The sequence below is a fragment of the Lepisosteus oculatus genome, chromosome 7, assembly GCF_040954835.1.
Source record: "Lepisosteus oculatus isolate fLepOcu1 chromosome 7, fLepOcu1.hap2, whole genome shotgun sequence".
Lineage (NCBI taxonomy): Eukaryota > Metazoa > Chordata > Actinopteri > Semionotiformes > Lepisosteidae > Lepisosteus > Lepisosteus oculatus.
Genome location: NC_090702.1, coordinates 19,033,523 through 19,056,553, shown reverse-complemented (window position 1 = coordinate 19,056,553; position 23,031 = coordinate 19,033,523). Strand labels below are relative to the sequence as shown.

Below are 23,031 nucleotides of genomic sequence, written 5' to 3'. Positions count from 1 at the left end.
TCCTATTCTGTCATAAAAGGGTCAAGTTAATGCACATTCTACTATGACTGCTTTGTTTAATTATTTCTGGTTGATTTCAATTAGAGGCATTGTTCACCTGTACATATTATGTTCATTTTATCCAAACTAATGTTTTTAAAACCAATCTGAAAGTGTCTTCCCACACAAATGAGCCTTCCCTGTTTCTGCTGTCCTTTGTATTACATGCTGTGGCATAGAGAGTATCTATGCAACTGTCTGGTGTATTGTACTTCACTTCTCAGTTATGAAATCATCAGTTCTGACTCAAGAATGCAGGATCTACTGTACTGGAACAGACAGATACAGTGTTGGTTTTTCATTTTTATTTCACACTTCATTACATTAACATGCATACCAGGTATTTTCTAGACATAGCCTAAACACAAGAAATCATGAGGAGTTATCAGACAGACAAATCTAACTTGGTTTATTTAAACGTTAAGGTCTAGCAACAGAAATTTTTATTTCAGGGATCTTGAGATTCTGGCAAATAAAAATCAGGTAAAGTAGATGAAAAAAGAAAAACTAAGTGTTTTTTTTAATTGAAATCAGACAAGCTGTGTAGTGCGCTTTATAGTATGATCCTGCCTTTCTGATCCATTCGTTCGACCACAGAATGTATTTATAGCATTTCATAAAGCACTCGTATAATCCACCTTGGAAAGTGCTGACACTGATGAGCTGTGTTTAGGCCAGGGCACCAGGCTCATTTCATCTGGGTGGCTTACCCACTGACCACTAATAAAAGTGTGGCCCTCTGGAAAAGCTCCATTTTCCTTCTCTCCCACCAAGCTGCTTTACTATTATCAACCAACAGTCCTAGCCAGAGCTTTTGAATCAGGTTGAAGGTTCACAATATCACATTACTTTGCCTCCTCATTCAACTTTTGGCTGCTTTCCCAAACCCAGTCTTGGCCAGATGATTAAGTCTGTGTGTAGATGCACTTCTTGGCCTGTGCTTCAACAATTACCTCACTCAAGACAGCTGGAGCTGATCTCCCTTCCAGTCATGGAGTGTCGCAGTTTTCGGCAAACAGCAGGTTGCCACTGTCTCGCATCTGCGTCTTGATTTCTGCTTTCTAGTGGGCACACTGGAAGTCTACCGCAAGCCTAATGTTTTGTGCAGAAATCAATCAATTATTTTGCCGTATAGCACCTCCACAAAAAATGTTTTTCTTTCAATGTATGTAAAATCATCTGCAGTCAAGTAGAGTTAATGAATATTACATTTATCAATATGGTTTTGAAAGTATTACATTTCTTTATTGTGTAGTGTGATGGAATACAGTTTTAATGCAGAATGTTTTATAAAGGTCCGTGGTCAGTATATTCAATATATGTTAAATTACGAGGAGAAAAGTGCAGTCTCATCCTGCAAGATTGTGGTTGATGGTTTTGCATTTCCATGTAATGACCCAAGATACAAAACGTGAAAGAACAACACCTTAGAAGTCCTTCAAATATTTTCTCTGTATTCTGTGCTGGGTAAGAAGAGGAATCTTTATTGACAGATAAATTGCAGAGGAACACAGGTTTGTTTAGTCAGTTTGAATCTCCTGGACAGTTTTGGCATGGGTTGGATTTGTGCCTGTGAGAGGTCAGTAGATTATACCTCAGGGAAACAGACACTGATTAAAGGGCCTTTGGAGGCTCAGAATGTAATTGCTTTTTTCTGCTTCTCTGAATTGGTACCTAAAAATGCCTGCCACGTCTTTCCTTGATCATCAGTTGTACATCTACAGTACTTAAAAAGTTTGTTGGTCCTCTTTTGTTTCTGTTCAAAAAGTTGTGTTTCCATTTAAAATTCAGAATGACCAAATCCATTGCATGCCATAAGAGATAGAGAAGACTGATTGCAAAAGACATTTTGAGTGAAAGAATTACAGTCTTCTGGCTGAATATTATTTCAAGGTGGTTACTAAGGCAGTAAGTTTGAAATAAGCATCATTTACAATGATCTAATAAAGGTGTGGCTAAAACCCAATGAGTAGCCATTCATTGTTAATTATCAAGATAGAAAACATATTCAACAACATATTGTTAACCAATAAATGTATGTGATTCCCCATATAAGTTATTAGTGTGTATGCTCTTTTCCACATTTATGACTTTTTTTGTTCTCACATGATAAACTGACATTTTAATGATGTGCAGAACAGCTTTCCCTTTTTGTAATATTTCACAGATGTCTGTTGACACTTTGGTCTTTCCATTGTATTGATCTTGATACATAGCGTGATCTATTGGTTCTGTCAGACAAGTTACATGGACCTTTGAAATGGACAGTCCCTCCCTGCACTCTGATGAGTTAAAGCATGTAATCATTGGTTTTGTTCACACTGTAAAGTGCTCCTGCATTGCAGTAGCAGTGTTTACTACTTACCAGACCACTTTGGCAAGAGCCGTAAATTCACATTTTTGTCCAGAAGGCGATATTACATTTTGTTGAATTGTTTTTAGTCACTAAGACTATCTTAACTAAATTGAGATGAGAATTTGATGAGAACCATATCCCTAGATTGGTTTGAGAAACATGTTTTTTATCAGCTAGCTAGCATTGGTTTTACAGACCTCAATGTTGTGTTCAAAATATGGATTATGTAGAATAAACTTACCATAGGAAAACACAGGGAAAATCAAATTATGTTTTGTGGAAGTTGTGTGGCCCCAAAGGCTGATTTAGTGCCAGACATGCAACCATTGTTTTGGTTTAAAAACTAAGAATTGGTTTAGCTGCATAACAGGTGTAGATACGGGAATGTCAATGTGATCTCTCCTCCAGTGCACTCTCACCATGCCTCACACAGTGAGTGGGAGCTTCTATTTTGACCAGGACTGTACAGAAACATCCTAGAGATAAAATTGGTGGAAGAATTAATGTATGTTTTACAAAGGATCATTCAGTGTAGGATGCAGATTAAATCAAACTTTAATTTATTTTGGCATTGGTAAAGAGAGAAAAGAAATCAAATATGGGATTTTTAAGGGATCCCAGATTGAAGCTTTTATTGAATCTGGGCCTCAGCTGACAGCAGAATAGTGGCTAGGACTGTGATAAGCCCATCAAAGGTTTAAAACATAGGTCAAAAGATACTATGTTATTATCTTGTAACTCCATAAAACATTTAGCTGACAATGTAACATTGTTTTTGGATAATTGTTCTCTTTTATGTATTATTATTTATATTAATTATTCATATTGCCTTATATTGAAAACCCTCCATAGATAAGGATTTTTTAAATGTTAAGTATATATTTTTTCATAACTCTCTTCAATAACTGCAATGTGTTCTTGTGGAAAATATAAACTACATACATGTACTGTATTGTAGTATGAAGTAGCCTTAGACTGAATTGTTTAACAATTGTGGGTCTGCTTTCTTACAAATTCTTTGTGGTTTGCTTCCTTCTTGTCCTGTTATAAACTAAATGTATGTACTGTAACTTTTGAAACAATAATGAAGTACCGCAATAATAAGTGATAAATTATCCATGCAATATTTAGTTTCATGTCCTGGGTTTGTCATTCTTAGTTTTTCAGATGATTTGAAATTATTTTATGATGTTCCGTTACTTAAGTGTCTTTTGGAAATGAAGATGAATAGATATTTTTGAATGGTTTCTTTTCACCAAAACATTTTACATCCAAATGTGTCACACACATGTGTTTTAATAACATAACTTTATGCTAGTGTGTCCATTTTCACCTGACATTTTTTTCAATATAAACCTTGTTATATAAGCTTATAACTAGATAACTAGAGACATTTTAAGTATTTGCAGTTGTTTTAAGTATTTGAGCTGTCCTTTACATATGCTGAAACATTTTAAAATATTTCAGATTATGAGACCAAAACAGTTTCAAAGACTATTATATTGTTTTTACAAAAATAACATGTGCATCGCTTTGCTGTTCAAAATTGAATTTGTATGGCTAGTTTGCTTTTTATCTGACCTTGTTCCAGTTACATTTCTAATACATAGAACAATTGGTCTCTTGGAACTGTTTATTAATTTTTATCAATTTTGTAGAAATCTTTTATGCTTTTGTTAGTTTTGAAATGATTAACAGAAAAGCTTTCAAAGGATGTTGAGTGGAAAACACACATTACACTCCACCTATCTGTTCTAATTTGAACTATTACATTTAAATATCTGTCAAAACTTTTCAACCTAATTTTATGTGGTAATATAAATGGATGGCTGCAGTTTCTTTATTTCATTTGAACAGACTACTTTTTTGCTGATACTTAGCTGAAGTATTTTGGCTCTTTCTATTATTACAAATGGCCATTTGACACCTGACACCTAATCAAATTCACGGACTTCCAATGGCCATACTTCATGGTACCTAAGCAAATTCAGGACTTTTAAGGACTTTTATCCCAGATTGAAGCTTTTATTGAATCGGGGCCTCAGCTGACAGCAAAATAGTGGCAACAACTGTGATAAGCCCATCGAAGGTTTAAAACATAGGTCAAAAGAAACTATGTTATTAACTTGTAGTTATGTTATTATCTTGTTATTATCATATTACACTATGTTATTATCTTGAATTTTATAATGAGGTAAAACTCAAGTATTCAAAATTCCTTCACTATAATGACTTGATATGCACATTTCATAGTTTATTAGAAATATTGATGCCTATCTGAATCAATATTTAAGTGCAGGTAATTCCTCCTTAAATCTAAAATATTTATGTGAATTGACATAATTGTTCATGTATGTAATATATTGATATTTCAATGCTGCGCATTATGATAAAATATGTTTTATAATAAAATAAAACATTTTATATATTTGTTCGTCTGGCCCTTACATACACTGAAATATTTTAAAAATGCAAATTATATTTTCAACCATTCTGATAAATTATGTGAAACAAGCTAATGAAACTATTTGAGTGTGATGAGATGTTGCGATAGGCCTGTTGAAAATGTTAGCTCACTTTCCCTTCTTGCATCTTCGTTACTCCTGAACTCCAGAGTATGAAATAGCAGAAAGTGAGACAGCTCATAGGTCTAAGAAATCTGTGCTTGGTACCCAAGATGGAAAGCTTCAAGTATCCAGTGTCACTGATCTTGGTAACAGTATGACTTAGTGTAATCAAGCTAATTGACTAAAGCTTCTACAACAACCTCCTGGATATTGGTCAGATGTGGAGTTTTAACGATGAATCCCTGATTTCCCCCATTTAGCAGTGGTAGGGTATGTGGATGCGAGAACATTCATGAAGGTGTTTGAAAGGGACCTAGTGCACATAATTTCAGCACATTTAATTAATGTGACAATTAATGGAACAATTAATTAATGATAATTTCAAGTGTCAAGATATCATTGTTGATAATCTCACAGGAGAGTGTTATGCTGACTTCACTGTCAACTGTGCCCCATCTGTTGTTACATCAATGTACAGAGGTTTTTGGCAGATACATACATAACAAGCTATTGCTATTTAATGCTGTTGATCTGTTGCTATACAAAATGGAAGATCCACATGGGGTGCAATCCCTGTGTAAGTCAATGCTGTGAATATTTGCCTGTTCATGATTGGTTTAATGGGGGACACTCTAGGTGTCACATATTTACCTGAAAGCATCATTGTGGGCCCATACCACACATGAGTACTGCACTTTATTGTGAGAAACATGGTTTCAAAATATGAAATGGTTTCAGAACCGAAACTGAATTATCTTGATTTTATCTTCAATTCAAAGATGTAAGATGTTTCTAAAGCATTTCTATAAGCTCTTTTTTTAGATTAATTTGGAATTTTTCTTTAAAATTGACCAATCCCAGAATGCAATCACTTTTATTATTTGAATGCCTCTTTTTACAAACACATAAATTGTTTTTTTAACAAAATTCTTAAACATATTTGACACTAATTTAGGCTTTGGAAACATTTTCAGGATATTATAGGAAACCTAGCTGCTATTGCAGCATATAGTGATGACAGTTATATTTGTGCATTGTCGTCCTTCAACTTAATTTGTTCCTCATTTGAAATTCATTAATGTTTTACTTTCATATTAATGTTCTTGCCAGTCTTTGATTTGAATTCATGTTTTTGTTTCCAACTGAGCACTTTTAAGATAATTAAAAACAAGTGGAATTTATTATGATACTGGATCAAAGTAATTGTATTGTAAAAGCCTGCCAATATACTCTAATTTATTGGAACTTTGGATTTGAATTACAAATTAATGTGTAATTTTTTCAGACAATGGTTATGCATCTGTAGTGACAGCTCTATTAAGATTAAATGATTTTACCCAGTTTCTAGCAATATCTCATCAGATCTATGCATTTCTGCAAATAAGGGTTTTGTCTTGACTGAAAAAGAAACCACAAAGGGAAATCAGGTGCTACTGCGAATCATGATGTTATTAGAAAACCTAAGGCAGCCTGATTAAATGTCCTTTGATGTTTTATTCAACATGTAACTCAATTTTCTTGTGAATATTCATTATCTTGGAAGTTCAGCGAATTAGCCTTCCTGGGCTTAACTGTTTAAAGAAAATTTGATAAATATTATGATCACCACATAAAATTCACAAAGATGTGACTGTCTGGAAACATAGAACATGTAAGCTCCACTGTAATGTGTTCTGATTATTTCAGTTGTTGAAACATTTGATCATCTGTACTGTTATGCTTTCTGAGATCTGTGATGCAGTACACATTTGTCATGAAAAGTCAATATTATAAATCTCACCTAGTCTGAACGAGTAAAATTGTCTTCTGTTGAACTTTTTTCTTATATCACCAGAAAATCCAGACACTGTGTGGGGATTCCCTTTGAGCCAGTACATGAGACAGCGAGGCTGGTACTGCGGCAGGAACGCAAGAATGTCTGCATGTCTAGTAAGCTTGGTTCAATATATTTTCTAATACAGTAGTTGTAAAGACTGAAATTTAGAACTTTAAACCTATTGATGTCTGTTTCTGAAGATTTGTGAAGATTTTAAACATAACTTTTTATAGTTTTAGATCCTTTGTCTCTACTATGAAGTCTCCTTGAATGTTTGAGAAATATTAACGTCATTTACAGTCATTTACATTTTTTATAGTCAGAAAAAAGAACTGCTTCAAGCCAGGCGCAACATTTGAGTATGGACCAAAAAGGCATTAGAGTTTGGAGATATGAAATATGTGTATATTTATATTCCTGCTATCTTCCTGTTTTTTTTTATTGGAAAACAATTGGTCAGGTAAAAGAGGGCAACAGGGTGTCGGTCTGACCTACCATTCTCTTACACATTTAGTTAGATCTTTAACATAGTTTTTTATGCCTAACTGCATATAACTGCAGTGTGTATATCTATCAACAATCAAATGCTGAACTTGCCGTTTCATTCTCTTTTAAGGCACTAGAAAGAGTTGCTGTGGGCCAAGGGGTAAGTCTCAATGCTTACTCTTAAACATTTTATTTAAATAAAAGATTTGTCTGCTTTTACATAAGAAAATGAAGAACTTTCAGTGAACCTGCACAGAAATTATTTGAAATTGTTGCCTTGTCTTCGTGGCTTCCACTGGTTCACATTGCTGATAATGTGGTATACAACAGGCCACAGTGAAAGCACTGTTATTAGAGAAAACAACCGCCAGGCATTCAAAAACAAGACACAGTAGGGTAGATGTTTAAGCTTAAAATTGAATAAGTTTGGTTATTTGCTTTTCTGAGGAACATCCATAGTTCATTCCTGAATTTCAATATAAATAAAAGGCTATTGTGAGAAGGATTTGAAAATATGTGTGGTTAATCAAAAATAGATTTTGAAAGTTAATCAAAAATACTGTTTACTACTTATCATGTTCCTTTTGAATTTAACAACAGAGAAAGTTTTATCAGAGCACAGGAATCATTTAATGAGTTCAAAGTTATTGGAAATGGTAGGAAATCCTGTTCCCTTACAATTTAAAAAATTGGAACACAGCAAGCTGAAACCCAGCAGAGACATGAACAGTTGTCTGTCTGACACTAATAACTCTTATCACTATTGAAGTGAAGGCTGCAGCATACAGTCCAGTTTGCATCTGTTTGATCTCACCTGATGCAGAGCTTCAACTGAAACATTCCCAATATCTCTTTGATTACTTTCCTCTGTAAGAAGGTTGGTGTTCTAGATGCAATACTGTACATCCACAGAAGTCAGTATAATGAGCCAAGAACAAATCAGTTTCAACACATTACTTTATTAAAATTATCTTTATTATTTTACGTTTAATGCTTTTTTATAAATAAATAAGAGTGTCTTGCTCTTGGTTTCAGTAAAGCTCAGTCATTATACAGTGAAATATCTGTGAATTATTCAAATAAACTGATAGAAAATGAATTGAAATGTGTATTACATTTTTATATTTATTTATAAAAGGAGTAAGAATTTCTACATAGAACTGGTGTTACATCAAGAAATGAAAAATGTGATCAGTAAGCTTGAACCAAGATTAAAAAAAAACATTTAAAGAGGGTTTATTGTGTACCTTTCCTGAATATTGAAATATTTAAATGATCTACTGTGAAAACCATGAATATTTTGAAACAAATACAAAATCTATATATTGCCATGATCATGTGCTCAAGTGAAACCATACAGAAATGTAAAAGAAAATTGTTTGCTTTTCTACAGAAAAAGTAATAAAAAATATTATGGTTTCCAGATTAGTCAGGGTCTGGTCTGGGCAGGCCTTTGTTTTGTTGCCTTTCAATTGGGATGGGTAAAGTCTGGAATAAATATAAGATATTGACAAGATTCCAATTTTATTATACTGTTTTTGGCAGTTTGCACTACAGCATACAAAAAGTACTTAAAACAGCTCTTGTAAAATAAATGACCGCATAATAAAATGTATAAGAATATAGTAAGGGCAGCATTGTGGTACAGTAGTGAGCATTGCTGCCTTCAGCACAGGAGCCCAGGTTTCAATTCTGGACCTGGGGTGATATCTGTATGGAGTTTGTGTGTTCTCCCCATGTTCGCATTGGTTTTCTCTGGGTGATCTGGTTTAATTCCACAGTTCAAAAGACATTCTGTTAGGTTGTTTGGCTTCTGCAGAAAATTGGCCCTGGTGTGAGTGTTTGTGTACAGTATGTGCCCTGCTATGGATTTGCATCCTGTCCAGAGTGTACACTCCTTTGCACCCATTGCTTGCAGGGCATGAAGAATGTGTTCTTCTCAGTCTTTTAATTTATTGGGGGTGTTTTAGTATAGTGACCATAATGTAATGATACTTACAAATGTTTAAAACATGAAATTCCCATTGGCTAATGGAACATAACATGTCCTTTGACTTAACAAAAATATTTAGTAACTACAGGTATTGAAACCATTCTGATATTGTCTATGCTTTTTTTGTTGTCATCTATACTGGTGCACTTTTAAAAGCTGTAGGTGACGTCCTATACATAATATGTTAAGTGAATTTTAGAATTAGTAGTTAGGAAGTGGGTCTTGGGTAACAGACATACATAAAGATGTATAACTTGGGTACTTATATTCCCTGGACATTTGTCATAGTCAGAACAACCTGTCAATGTTGAGATTATCCTCACAGTAGTAAAAGCTCCCTTGCTAAACTTATCACGAAGAGGCAGACAGAGAAGCTTTTTGTGTGATTTAGTTTCTTATACCTCATCTGTATTTTCTTTTTCAGCTACCCATTGAATCTCTGTTCTATAGAGCGGTCCTTCATGTCATTTTGCGGGACCATTATGGTGCAATAAAAAGGTAAGGCAGGCTTACATAATACTTTAAGGGCAATGAACAGGCAGAAATCAGAAACAGAACCTATATATGCTGCATGGGCTCAAACGTAATTATGTCAGAAGTGCTGGGTTTTTCCGTCTGTGTAGACGTAAGCTATCTCTCATTGAGTTGCTTCATTTAAATTTCCATCTAATTTCACAGAAACAATGTCATAGTATTTTAGCTGAAAAGCAACAAGTAAAGGTTTTTTCAATGCTGAAAAGAAAAGAGACACAATGTTCCAGCTGTGGTGCCTTCTTCAGGTGTCTGCTTGAAGTTACTGCTTGAACTTCATAATATTTTAGCTATGTGAATGTAAGCTCTCCTGGTTTATTGAATTCTACATATAAATGCTACACTTATTTGTTTCTACCCATGTCTCTTTTTCAAATCAGTATTAAGTGGTAAACAGCGCTTTGGATAGGAAGTGACAAGTTTTTGGGAACAAACTTTTGTTGACCATTCCAATATTTCATTAAGTAAACCTTGCGCAATAAGAGATTCAAATGTACATTGTTATTTTAAATCCAAAAATGCTTTAAGCTTTCAAAATAATAGTCCCAAGTGATACTTTCTTACAAATGAGTTGGATTTGTTTCCAACAGCCCATGATGAATGCTGTCAAAAGAGATAAGACAAATCATGTTGACTGAAAAATATGAATCAGTTGTCCTTCTCCTTGAGTAAAGAATCTGCTGACCACATGTGGCATGGAATATGTTGGTCTATACCTGTCTTTGAAAACCTGTTTTGCATTTTATTTTGCTTCTCAATAGCACTTTCAGGTTTCTTAGTTGCATCCTTCATGCCAAATCCTGCGCTACTATTACCTGTAAATATCTTCCTGGATAAAGTGAAATATTGAATTGTGAAATTGCTGAACCACATTTATTGAAAGCTATGGAACAGGAGATATTGTGGTTAAGCTTTCGTCAGCACTTTTTTCTTTGGTTTTCTTTCGTTTAAAGTTTAGTCTTTTTAACATATCACTTTCAGGCAGCAAATTAAAAGCCTGCAAAGATTACTTTGTACAGGTAAGCACACATGGAAAGAATAATTGTGAATTAAACCCTAAAACTGTCCATGGTTCTGACATTTTGATAGCCATAACTCTTGAGCTTTTGCAGACTTGCAATCAATTTTGAATAACTCTCTGTACGCTATGAATTTATTGTGCCTTTTTAGGTGCGCATACACATTAGTGCTTTAAAGCTCATATATATTGTATTTGTAGAAAAGTAAAAGAAGACTATGATCATCATAGTACTGTATCAGTTTAAATATTTCCATTTGTAATTCACAAGGATTAGAACTTAAATAGTTCCCCATGTGTCTATTGCAAAAAATGTCAGAAATGCATATATTTCTAAAATAATGGTAAAGGGATGTCATGGAAGATTGCAATGATTTATAGGGAGTGTTGCTTTTTTAAAGCTTTGGCAGTTTCTTGGCCAGGGCTCAGCAGTGTTTGGTATAAATCTTGACTAGCACAAAAGCTATACTTGAAAAGCAGATTGTGCATGAAATGCTGCACACATTTAGAAAAAAAAGATTAAAAAGAGGGTACTGATAAAACATCATGAGGATACAGACGTTCTTCTGGAATTTAATTAGATAGCACCTGTGTGGCACCACACAAGGATTGCTATATATTGGATTTAGCAAATAATTTTGAATTAACACATAATTAATAAATTATGTAGATAAAAATGCAGTTTTATTTTAGGTATATTTTGAAGCAAAGACAATGCCAATAAATTCTGACATTGTCAAGACATCAAATGCGGCACTAAAACAATCATCCGTGTACTGTATTTGACATGAGGAAACACACGGTTAAAAAGATGCCAAGGTATTTAGTAAGCGAGGGAAGAAAAATAAGTTATAAATTCCCCTTCCCAAGTTCTGCTTTCTTCCAAACATTTGACTGTAGGTAAGATTCGTGACCATTAGTTATGACTCAGTGCAAGGTAAGATGATTTTGGCATATAATATTTTATCTTTAGGTTTTTAAGGTAATGGCCCAACTAAAATGAGGTGTATTTGTATTGGCAGTGAAAAACGTGTTGGGAATGTGTACTCTAAAACCACCTCTTTTGTGGATTATATCAAGAAAGCCCTGAAGAAGCTTGATCTTGATGAGTCAAAGGTCAGTATTTAAAGTAGTTTTCAGTATGCAAAGGTTTAAGTGAATATGAATACTTTATTATCAGGTTATTTGAAGGAAGCGCCCCTAAGATCCAGTGACTGAGCTAAGGCGTCTTGTAAAGTAGGTTCATTCTAGTTACACATGTTCAGACCATATACTGTTTATCTCACACAGTAACTGAAGTCTTGAGATACTGTATTAGCTGTTTATTTCAATTAACAAAAGGATCTTTCTAGAAAAGAAAGATTGAAAAAATGTTACCTTTACACAGAATTGTAGAAATCATTCCAGGCTTTACACTGAATATACACAACAGAATTGAATAGTAAACTTTGTTTTAAGGCACTGTACATCAAAGTATATTCTTCTATAGAAGTTACTGTATTTGTCAAACAGAAACTTTATTTATAAATCTATCATACAGGTAATTTCTGAGATTCACCCAACATATGTACTGCAATCGTCATTTTCAAATAAAAAACTGTTGAGAAAGAAAAGTGGTGAAGCGTGAAGTGTCACAAACTCCTCGACCTGCATGCACAAAGTGTAGCAGAAAAACCAGTGGATCAGAGCCAAATACCTCCATAATTGCCTTCACACAGTAGCCACAGTAAAACCGTCATCACGCGTTGTTTTTTAGTATCTGAATAGTATTACACAAAGTTAGGTGCCTTTGGTTGTCCTGTACATGTAAGGAAAGTTATTTTAATTTTTCATCAATTAACTAAGTACATCAGCATGTTTATCAATATTACCTAAGACTTATTTTAATTATTTAATCACTTGAATAAGTAGGTTAAATTACCTTTGACCTCAAAACAATAATCCCTAAAACTCTGAAGTCTGAATTCATTTTAGATAAATCTGTGAGTTTTCATAAACCTATAATTAGCTTTGGTTGAAGCACTGCCAGTTTTAACACATCTGTCAACAACAAAATTAAAATAGAAGGGGAAAGAATGTATTTATATAACATCAAATGACCTATAAGTTCTTTCCACCTACTTCAGTAGAACATCAGTCTTCAACAGATTTTCTTTACATATAAATTTAATCAGGAAAGAAGGCCTGTGATATACAGAAACATGAATCAAATTTTATCTAAAAAGTTGTAAGAAAATTATTTTATACTGAAGAGAATACGGACATTTTAATAAAATCTTAACAGTATTGGGTGACCAGGAAAATCTATAGATAAAAAATCAGAAAACATTTGATATAAAAAGTATATTATTACATATTACAGTAATGTATAGTGTTATATTAGTATATTATATAGTTTATTATTATGTACTTTTTATATAATGAAAGAATGTGGACTGTAGTAGATGGGAGATTCTAAAAAATATAGGCTGATCTTGGAGTATCTACAACCTAGTTGTCAGATGCTGGATAATATAAATTAACAGATTTGTAAAATATCATTCTGCAGTTTGTTGATTGTTTTTTTCTTCTTAACCTAACCTGTCAGACATAGGTTGCAAGGCAGTTGACTGCCTGGATGGGATGCCAGTCCATTGTAAGACACACAAACATTGTAACACACACTTTCACAGCATATCTATGAGAGGAACCAGAGCACCTGGAGAAAATAACGGCCACAGCAAACTCCACACAGAAGGTGCCCCAGGCCAGAATCATACCCTTAACCCAAGAGATGTGTGGCAACAACTTGTCTGTTTTGTTTTATTAAATGGCCCAGGTTATTTAAAGAACCTAAAATACAAACTGTATTTCTAAAAAAGGACCCACAGAATGTATCCACAAATTAAAAAAAATCACATTTAAATTGTGTGTTTTGGGTACCCTTTCGAGAGCTTCCAGATGAAGTGATACCCTAGTTACCCTACTCGATTGTAAATTGAATATGCTTTATCTTATGTTTTTAATATCAAACATGTTTCTTTTGGCCCGTCACATTTCCATACACAAAATAAGCCTACAATTTGATGTGTCACAATACTTCATTGTAGACCTGTATGAATAAACATCCCAATAACAGTTTTAAACAAAACCTTTTTACTTATTGTACACCTGTCAGTTTTGACTGATACAGTATGTTGATTTATTTTAACACTTCAAAATCAGTCTCAGTTCCTACATAAAATACAATTAAAAGGCAGTTGCTTGGAACTCAACAGAATAGCGTTGTGTGGTCACTGGTATTTCACTTCAGTATTATCAAACAAATGAGCAATGCTTTTTCATGGCTGGTACTAATTCATTGGAATTAAGAGCAAGGGTTAGCAGGTGTGGGTTAATACATTTATGTTTTTTTGTAAATGGGTAGATTTTGAACTTTGTTTTTTGAAAAGGTTATCAGAGGTTAATCTCTTGTGATTTTCAGGACAACATTGTTTTTATTATTTTGAATCTTACAGCTGTCAGATAGCCTTATTCAGGATTATTATGAGACCTTTAAACCAAGAATGAAAGAGATGGAGGCATTCAACATGGTAAGTTCTTATTTCTCTTCTAAGCATGATCAGTTTTATTGTCCTTTAACATTGACCCTTAAACAGTGATGTCAGTTATTGGGGTTTTCAAGAATGTTCCTGAGAATGAAAAATGTAAATGTATCAATGGTGACAGATACCAAACATCTGTGGCACAGGGAACAGCATTATCTCTGTAAACTACAGAACTAAAGCTATTCTGTTCTTAAAGCTATCTGTGTAAAACAACATGTAAGATTTGGTGAGGCCACCTGCATGGCTCAAACAGTAAAAGTAAAAGTGCAATTTTACCTCTGCAATTGCATTCTGGGTTTGACCCTGGGTCACGTCAATTGGTGGTGGTGACAGGGATTTCCCAAGAAACATTATACAATAAGCCAAGGGTGGGAATAGATGGCCAGCGCTTTCAACTAACACTGCAACACCTGTGGCCTCCTGAGCAGTGCCAACAGTGTGGGATATGCCTCTCCTCCAAGCAGCTTTGGAACCCTGGTATGGAGTTGTGTTGCCTGACATTAAAAAAAACAACAACATGTGGTCACAGATGAGTCTTCGTACTCTTCCTCTTTCTCTACTATGTCAGGTTGAGGAGTTCATAGATGTGAGCTGAGATGTGAAAAACACACAGTTAATCCCAAAACGAGGGTAGTTATATCATAAAAAACTGGCTGTTGTATTAATAGTTTCATGTGGTTTAAAAATGACTTCCAAGCATTTTATGCATGGGTTAGGTGTATAATAATTTGAACCATGAAATATTTGCTTCATATAAGCTGATTTTGCCTTCAGTTCTTTATACCCATATTTCACCTTCAGCTGTGTAAACTGAAAAGGCATGTCATACTGTTTTCAGGGACAAGAGTTGGTTTCTCTCTCCTTCAGTACCAAAGCCTCTGCTGGTTTGTGTTATTGTTAAGTGTAAAGCCTAGAGATTAATGGTGAAGAGTGATAGGTGCTCCTTTAGTCAGTCGAGGTGGAGGCATGGGAAGCCAAAATTAGATCCTGTGTGTGAGAGTTCCCTGCTGTTCTTTCGGACAATCTAGCACGAAAGACCTTAAAATAAAAAAAGTACATTTAGCATGTGTTGGCAAAGCCTTTCTTAAGTCCCAGACATTAGTGGAAATATCTTTTTTGGTACCTAAATTTAAATTTTAATAGAAAATTATGAAACATTACTTCTCAGAGGATTTTATCATTTTAAGTTTAATTAGCCACTTTTTAAATTATCATACTGTATTGCAAAGATGACATAGTGCAGCTAGGACTGAAATCTTCATTATTTTTACAAAAAATCAGCAAAAAAAAATAAATTGGAAGATTTTTTCCAGAAGAGTGTCTGTTCAAATAAGTGCTTCGAAATAAATTTCTTCAAACAAATAAGTAATAGGGACCTTTTTTACAATGATCTATGGTATAATAAAGCTCAGTTTTTGTTTGTATTGGTTTGTTTGTCTTAACACTGTAATGGAAATTAATTGGATTAATAATCTTTTCAAGAAGACTTTTCTTTGCAAGTTAGAAATAATGCAGAAAACCCCATATTCATAATTCTAATACTTCATGATAAATTAATTCTAAATAAGGCAAAACAAATAGGAATTAATATGGGTGGAGATAGGCAATGAATACACGCTCTACTTCATGTGTATTGAACGTACAGAGAGAATGTGATAGGAAATCATGTATTACTTCATGTATAATTACACTGGCATTCCACTTCTATTGGCAAAGAAATGGAGCGCAACATGTTATACCTCACTAACAGATCAATTTTCCCTCTTAAGTTACTCTGCCTTCTTGTGTTTTGTAGTTAAAGGTGGCCTTGGCTCCCTGCATTGAAGGACTGATTCTCCTGGATCGTCTGTGCTATCTGAAAGAGCAGGTAAGTCACTAACTGTATGTATTACAGTATAATGGCTGCGTGTATTACATTGAACTGTAGAAAGTAAGAACTGTCGCCAGTTTTCTAAATGATTAGGAATTTAATCATCCTCCACTAGCATAGATCATATTTTTTCTCCAGTCATGTACTGATTTCAGCTCAGTGTTACAACATATGTGCTGCAGATGTTGGATTCCAATTAGCCAAACCACAGCACAAAACTTCTTGTTTCTCTAATTCTTTCATAATTACAAGTGTCTGTAATTTTAAAGCTGGTTTATAATCCATGCACACATATTACCTTTTCTACAGTTTTCACAGACATATTGAGAATCACTTTGTTTCAGAAATAATTGTATGCTCAATAACACTGTTCAACAGACTATCAGACAGTCTAATTGCAAATGTATGTTCTGGATAATTAGACAGAAATTAGGATTGTGTCCCCTACTGTACAACACTTAATAACAGTTTCCTCTGTATGTACAATGACCTCAGTGAGAATTTATGTAATTTTAATTTGTCAATTTTTATGGAATATTTGTAACAGTTTTCCATTTTTAGGATACTCTAATGTTTTAGAAGCTGGTAAACTGCCTTAAGTGTTAGTGTATTTTATGATTCAATATTGGTTGTATTTGGCCCTCTATCCGTACAAACGTAAGAAACCAGAACTCTACATTTAAAGCACCCTTTACTTACTATTTATAATTGAAACAAAAAGACTTGGACTTAATGTTTGAAAATCATTGTGTCCATGAGCACTTAGAAGTGTTATCAGTCATTCTGATCTGGTCTTTAAAAGCCACAATCCAACAAGCTTCTTTTTAAATTTACCCTCTGCAGAATGGGGATGGAAAAAGAGAACTTCACACAGGAACAAAAGAAAGTACACTAAGAAAAAAAATACAGTGTGTTTCTTTTCTTTTGGATCTGACCACTCATACTGGGCAGTGGCTGGAAAGTCTTTTGAATAGATACACCCATTTAAGTGACACATCATCAATCTGTTTTTGTGATGCGTAGTAATTCCAACTTCTATCTGAGCTGGATAGTGAGGTCCTTACTTTTTTTAAATAAAAAGCAGTCCATCTTAAAAAACGGTGAGTGCTGTTAATACAGATAAAGCTTGGCAGAGTTATTATTTTTAAAGCTGACATATTTCAGCTGTGGTTTGCTTATCAAACTTTTATTTTTAAAAGGTGTTCATTCAAAATCCTGGTTTCTTTATACTCATCTTTCTGGACAAAGTGTATTGTCATGTCATGAGATAAAATCAGTTTGTTTCACAGGAATTACATATCAGTTTTCAACATTGTGTACAGTAAATCAACACTGATAACACTTTGAATCTGTGTAATCTGATTGTGTAAACAAAAAAGCATAATGTATATTGAGATAAAGCATATAAAAAGCCATAAAATAGAAGTTATTGAAAACTGATTATTGCATAATCCTGCGGTGAACTGAAATTTTGTTTAATGTAAACCCATCCACCAGCTTTGGGATATATGTCCCATGGTATATTTTCATCAGTTATTGTATCCCACATATTGTGCTAATATAAAAAAAAATTGTAAACCAAATCAAAAATAGTGAGTTAACCCAGATCATAGAAGATCTCCTAACTATTATGAATTTTAGGTCAACAGTGGTAAGCGGGGGAAATTTATTTTTCATGGAAAGCAAAACTTGTAAGCTCAATCCATTGATTTTATTGTTGCTGTTTTTTAATTAACAGTTTAATTAAAAGCATAGGTTAAAATAATCATTTTCTATTAGTTCCAAATTTATGTTTACAGTTTTTGACTAGCCATTCTGAGGTATACAGTATATTGTCCCCCAAATCAGCAGTAAACATGTACTGAATTCTAAGATATGTGTACTAATAACTGTATTAAGCAACAGTTTTTGACTTGTTGACAACCATTTCTTGTTCTGAAAATTTTAATTATGAAGCATGTTGCCAACTGTGAGGCCATTAGATTGGAAAAGAAGACATTTGATGACAGTTTGAAATACTTGAAAACAAAAAGCTTATAAATCAAATGCTTTTTTTCTCCAAATCATTTCCAGTAAAATACAATGTTGTTAGAATCATGGTTCCATAGAATAAGACAACACAACATTGCTAGATTTGTCATGCTTTTTTCCACTGAGTTTTTTTCATGTTCATCATGTTGAAAGATTGTTAAATGTTAAACAGGCTTGATGAAAGATACGCAAGTTGAATTTGTTCATTGAAATAGGAGCAGGCTCTTTGAGAGTTTGAAGTTACCATTTACGCAGTAGAGGTTTTGTGGGTACTTGGGGTTTTGCCATTTTGTAAAATGAGACTTGGGCTGTATCCAGCTAAATTCTGTTTTGGGTGGTACATTGAATGAACATCTGTGGTCTAAGAGAAGCCGTGAGTCTTCCTGATTACTGTACTTACATGAATTCAGGCTTAGACATGGTATTAGAAATGTAAATTCTATCAGAATCTCCCTGACATACTAGATAACACTCATGAGTGTAGACACAACAGTTATTGTAAAAGCTGCGTAGAATAAAAATGAAAATCTTTGAACTATGGGTCTGGTCCACACCATCTCGTGTTTTTTTTTCAACAGTACTTTTGTATGCATGTGCATAAAAATGTTTTGTTTTCAAAGAACCTTTCCTGATCTGTCACTTTGTTTCACCACACAAATGGAAACATCTTGAGTTAGTTAAGAAGAGATTGTTTAACAAGCAGGGTGAATGTATTTCAGTTTCCTTTTCTATGAAGCAGTTGGGACAATAAAGGAAAGAGATGATCAAAGGAAAGAAAGGACAATTACTGCCTTGTCTTTCTCACACCTGAAGAAGGCTCCACGGCCGAAACGTTTTCTTTCTTCTTTTTTTCAGCATGGCATAAACCTATTACTTCTTCCTTTGCAGTTCCTTTTCCTTACACATGCTGACACACCTACCCACCTGAAGAAATGATCACTTTGGATATTTACTAAGAAAATCTTAAATTCTTAGGCTATTGCACTAATTGAAACATTTGGTTAAAGTACAGATCTAAGAAAATTCAAAATCCTAGTTTTTAATCTTTTAAACACCAAATGGCAGTCTGTTGGGAAAAAAAAAACTTAGCGGTGCCGAGACATTTTGTGAACTCCTTAGGATTTTCAGATTTCACATATTTAAAACTTCAAATGTTATTAGATCTTTGTAATAGATATTACTATCTATTAATATATAAAGATATTTTACCAGGTGAAACAAATGATGCAAAACCTAACATTCTTTCAACATTAATTGTATCATTCAATATATTTGTATGACAAAGTATGTGAACCTTTAGGTTCAGTAACTGGTGGCACACCCTTGAGCAGCAGTGACTGCAAATAATCTTGTGCCTGTTGATCAGACTTCTACATCAATTTTGAGTATTTTGGCCCCTTTCACTTCATAGAATGCCTTTAACTCGGTGACATTTGAAAGCTATGTTAATTTCACAGCTCACATCAGGTCCTGCCACAACATTTCAATGAGGTTTAGGTCCAGACTTTGACTAGGCCATTGCAAAACATCACATTTTTTTCTCCTGTAGCCATTCTTTTGCAGGTCTTGTATGTTTGGATTCATTGTTTTGCTCCAAACCTCACTTTAGGTTTCGTTTTTGACAAAGATAACTTTTCTCATCAAGGGAAGGAGTTCTACCTTTTACTTGTCCATCCAGATAACATTGTTCTAGAAGCCCTGAAGATCATCAGTGTGCTCTGTGGCGATCTTCAGACGAGCAGCAATGTTCTTTTTGGAGAGCAGTGGGCAGTGGTGTTCCCCTTACTCTCCTTTCTTGACCACCATTCTTGTTCAGTCATTTTCTGATAGCTGAGTCACGAACAGTCACATTAGCCCAGGCGAGAGTGGCAGCCAGTTCCTTGGATGCTGCTCTTGGGTTCTTTGTAATTTTTTTTGCTGATTTCCCTTTTAGTCTTGGAGAGATTTTGATTAGGACAAAAAGCTCCTGGGTAGAGATACTGTGATCTTGAACTTTCTCCATTTGTGGGCTGTCTGACAGTGGAATGGTGTACAGTAGCCCCAAAGTCTTAGAAACCCTTTTCAGTTTGATGTGCATCAATAACTATTTCTCAGGTAGTCCAATATTTCCTTTTATCCTAGGATAACTTGTTTCCACACAGCTGTGTGGTGAAGACCACACTTACATTTTTTTTTATCTTTATATAGGGTAGGGATCAGCCACCCAAAATCAAACTAATTATTTAAACACCAATCATTCCCTTAATTGAGTTAATGAAATTCACTTACTTTTTCACATTCTCTGTATCTTAATTCTTAATTTTTTTAATTAATATTTATCTTTATGGTTCACAAACTTTTTCTTAGCACAGTATATATGAATTCTTGTTTGAGCACGTGTTGACAGGAATATTATCACTTTGTCCACTGGTCTCAGCAGAACTTAATAGCTAAACAAGACTGGGCTTAGTCAGCACTGGGATGGCAGCCCTTTAAAGAAAACTGGGTTGCTCCTGTAAGTTGTTTTGGTGGATGAGTTGGTATGCTATTCCCTCTGGGCTAGAATTTCAAAACCAGTGGCCTAGTTACTAGGCCATACTAGTAGCATCCTACTCTAGGTTACTCTAGGTTTGAACAATCTGTCCTATCTATAACTGACCCATGCATTACAAGAACATCACTTAGGATACTTTTTAGTATCTAAGTAACTAAGTTTCTTTTAGATCAGAAGGGAAATATGAAATATTACAGAGAAATTCTGACATTACAGGTTGAAATGTATTTTGTTTTGTTTTTTTTTCATGAGGAAAATATTCAAATGGAATTGTGTACCTAACCTTTTATTACTTCCTTGCTTACTATTTGTGTGTTCAATATGTTTTAAATAAAGAACCAAATAAAGGTTTATTCCGTGCTGAAAAGAGAAGAAAAGAAACATTTTGGCTGTGGAGCCTTCCTTAGGTGTCGGAATGTTTTTATGTAGTCTACTTACAGAACAAAAACAAAATTGCAGCAGTATAACATGAACACAATGTGATTTTTATGGTTATTTCTGATTTGATAGTGATGAAAAGAAGGAAGGGTGTATTGTATAGCATTTTGCAAAAACCTAGTAGCATTATGACTTCTGCCCTCTTCATAGAAAAAAAATGCCAGGATTAGAAGCAGAATGAATTGTTCCACTATGTTTAAGGAATTTCAATCATTCACATTATGGCATTTACATTAGCCAGTATTTTCAAATGTAGCTCATGTTTCTTCCTAATCAAGGTATTTTTAAAGTACTTTGTAGTCAAAGGTCAAACACTTATATTCCTATTGAGAAGTACAACATGGATATTTACCATCACTTAAAGTATTCCAAAGTAATTTACATTTTCATTTTTAGTGATTTTAGTATATAACTATTTCCACATGTTTTATCTCAATGTAATATATTCTACCAAAGCACCCTGAAAAGTGAGAAAGGGGGCTAAATTGACTAATGTCATGTATTCAAACATTATAGCTGTAACTTAAACCTAAAACATTAATGTGTCTTTTAAAGGACCTAAAGTTCAGTTATAAGTTAGACAAAATCACAAAAAAAATCTTAAAAGGCCACCAATGTGCTTGGGAAAACATTTGGATTCAATTTTACAAAATAAAATATAAATAGCTGATATTTTACTAAGAGCTTATGAAGTACATTATGGAATTTTTTGAGAATATCTGAGTAAACTACATTTCCTCAAGTACTGTTTGTCTTCGGCATTGTTGTCATTGAGAGGTCAATTGTATTAAACCCACTGTCACAACTGGTACTTACTGTCACCGCATAGCATGTTTGTGGCCAGAACTGAACAGACAGAGAGGCAACGCTGCTATCTTTTATCCCTGGGTGGTGGGCTTGTGTAGGAGGAAAGTAATGTCTGTTATTATGAAATCTGTGTATAAAGAGTGTCCTAAGCTCCCCATCATGAACAGATTTTAGAGATATGCTCATATAAATAGTTTATAGACATTAGTATAATATTCCCATGCCAGAGCTTATGATAACAGAAGCAAGAAGCTTGTCACCTCAGGTTGGGATGCACATTCCAATTGATGGGTGTACTCTTAAAGGTCAATAAAGGTTAACGTGGAAATATGTATTTTTCTAGGCAAACGTTTGCCTCAGGACTTAATCTGTGGCAAGAGCAACACTGGCAGGACAATAAAAGAAGTCAAATGATCTCTTAAATATCTGCTTTCATTTTGATGTATGTGGCACACTTTGTGGTTGATTACAATCTACCTGATTTATGTGCTGTATTTTCTTTCCCACTTATTGGACATGAAATTGCTTTGAACTTGAAGGGGAAAAAATAATTTGTTTTTTCCCTTGAGAAATCGGCTTACTTCTCATTGCCTGTGAACAGCAGTTGATACTTGTGTTTCTCCATTCACATACAAAGGTCGGTACATACGAGCAAATCTTCATCACTAATCTTAAATATGTCTTGCTCTATACTGTAAATGATCCCCATCTTACTCAACACAAAATATGTAATATTGGAAAACTAAATCAGAATCTTAAGGTTCATATTTATGAGGGGTTTAGCAGATTTAACACAGAATGAGATCTCTTCATTTAAGAGAAAAAAACATTTCCTGAAAGAAATGTCCTGATTTCCTTCATATCGATGTTCTATATATTTTTTCTAAACTTACGTAAATATGTAGCCAAAGTAGTGGTGAAGTATACTAATTAAACGAGATTGTTTGAATAGATTGAAT

At 34.1% G+C, this 23,031-nt stretch overlaps 1 protein-coding gene across 6 annotated transcripts in view; it reads left to right on the top strand.

Annotated features, from left to right (window-relative positions):
• mettl25 (methyltransferase like 25) overlaps positions 1 to 23,031 on the top strand; it is a 66,335-nt gene that overhangs the window by 17,825 nt on the left and 25,479 nt on the right. For 5 of the 6 annotated variants that reach the window (XM_015352895.2, XM_069192233.1, XM_015352894.2 and 2 more), the window contains 6 exons: positions 6,797 to 6,891; positions 7,395 to 7,424; positions 9,682 to 9,755; positions 11,829 to 11,922; positions 14,304 to 14,378; positions 16,189 to 16,260. In XM_015352895.2, the coding sequence (XP_015208381.1) occupies positions 6,797 to 6,891; positions 7,395 to 7,424; positions 9,682 to 9,755; positions 11,829 to 11,922; positions 14,304 to 14,378; positions 16,189 to 16,260 (440 nt within the window). Of the gene's footprint in view, positions 1 to 6,796; positions 6,892 to 7,394; positions 7,425 to 9,681; positions 9,756 to 11,828; positions 11,923 to 14,303; positions 14,379 to 16,188; positions 16,261 to 23,031 lie in introns of those variants that run through there. The other variant, XM_015352899.2, reaches the window with a different exon arrangement.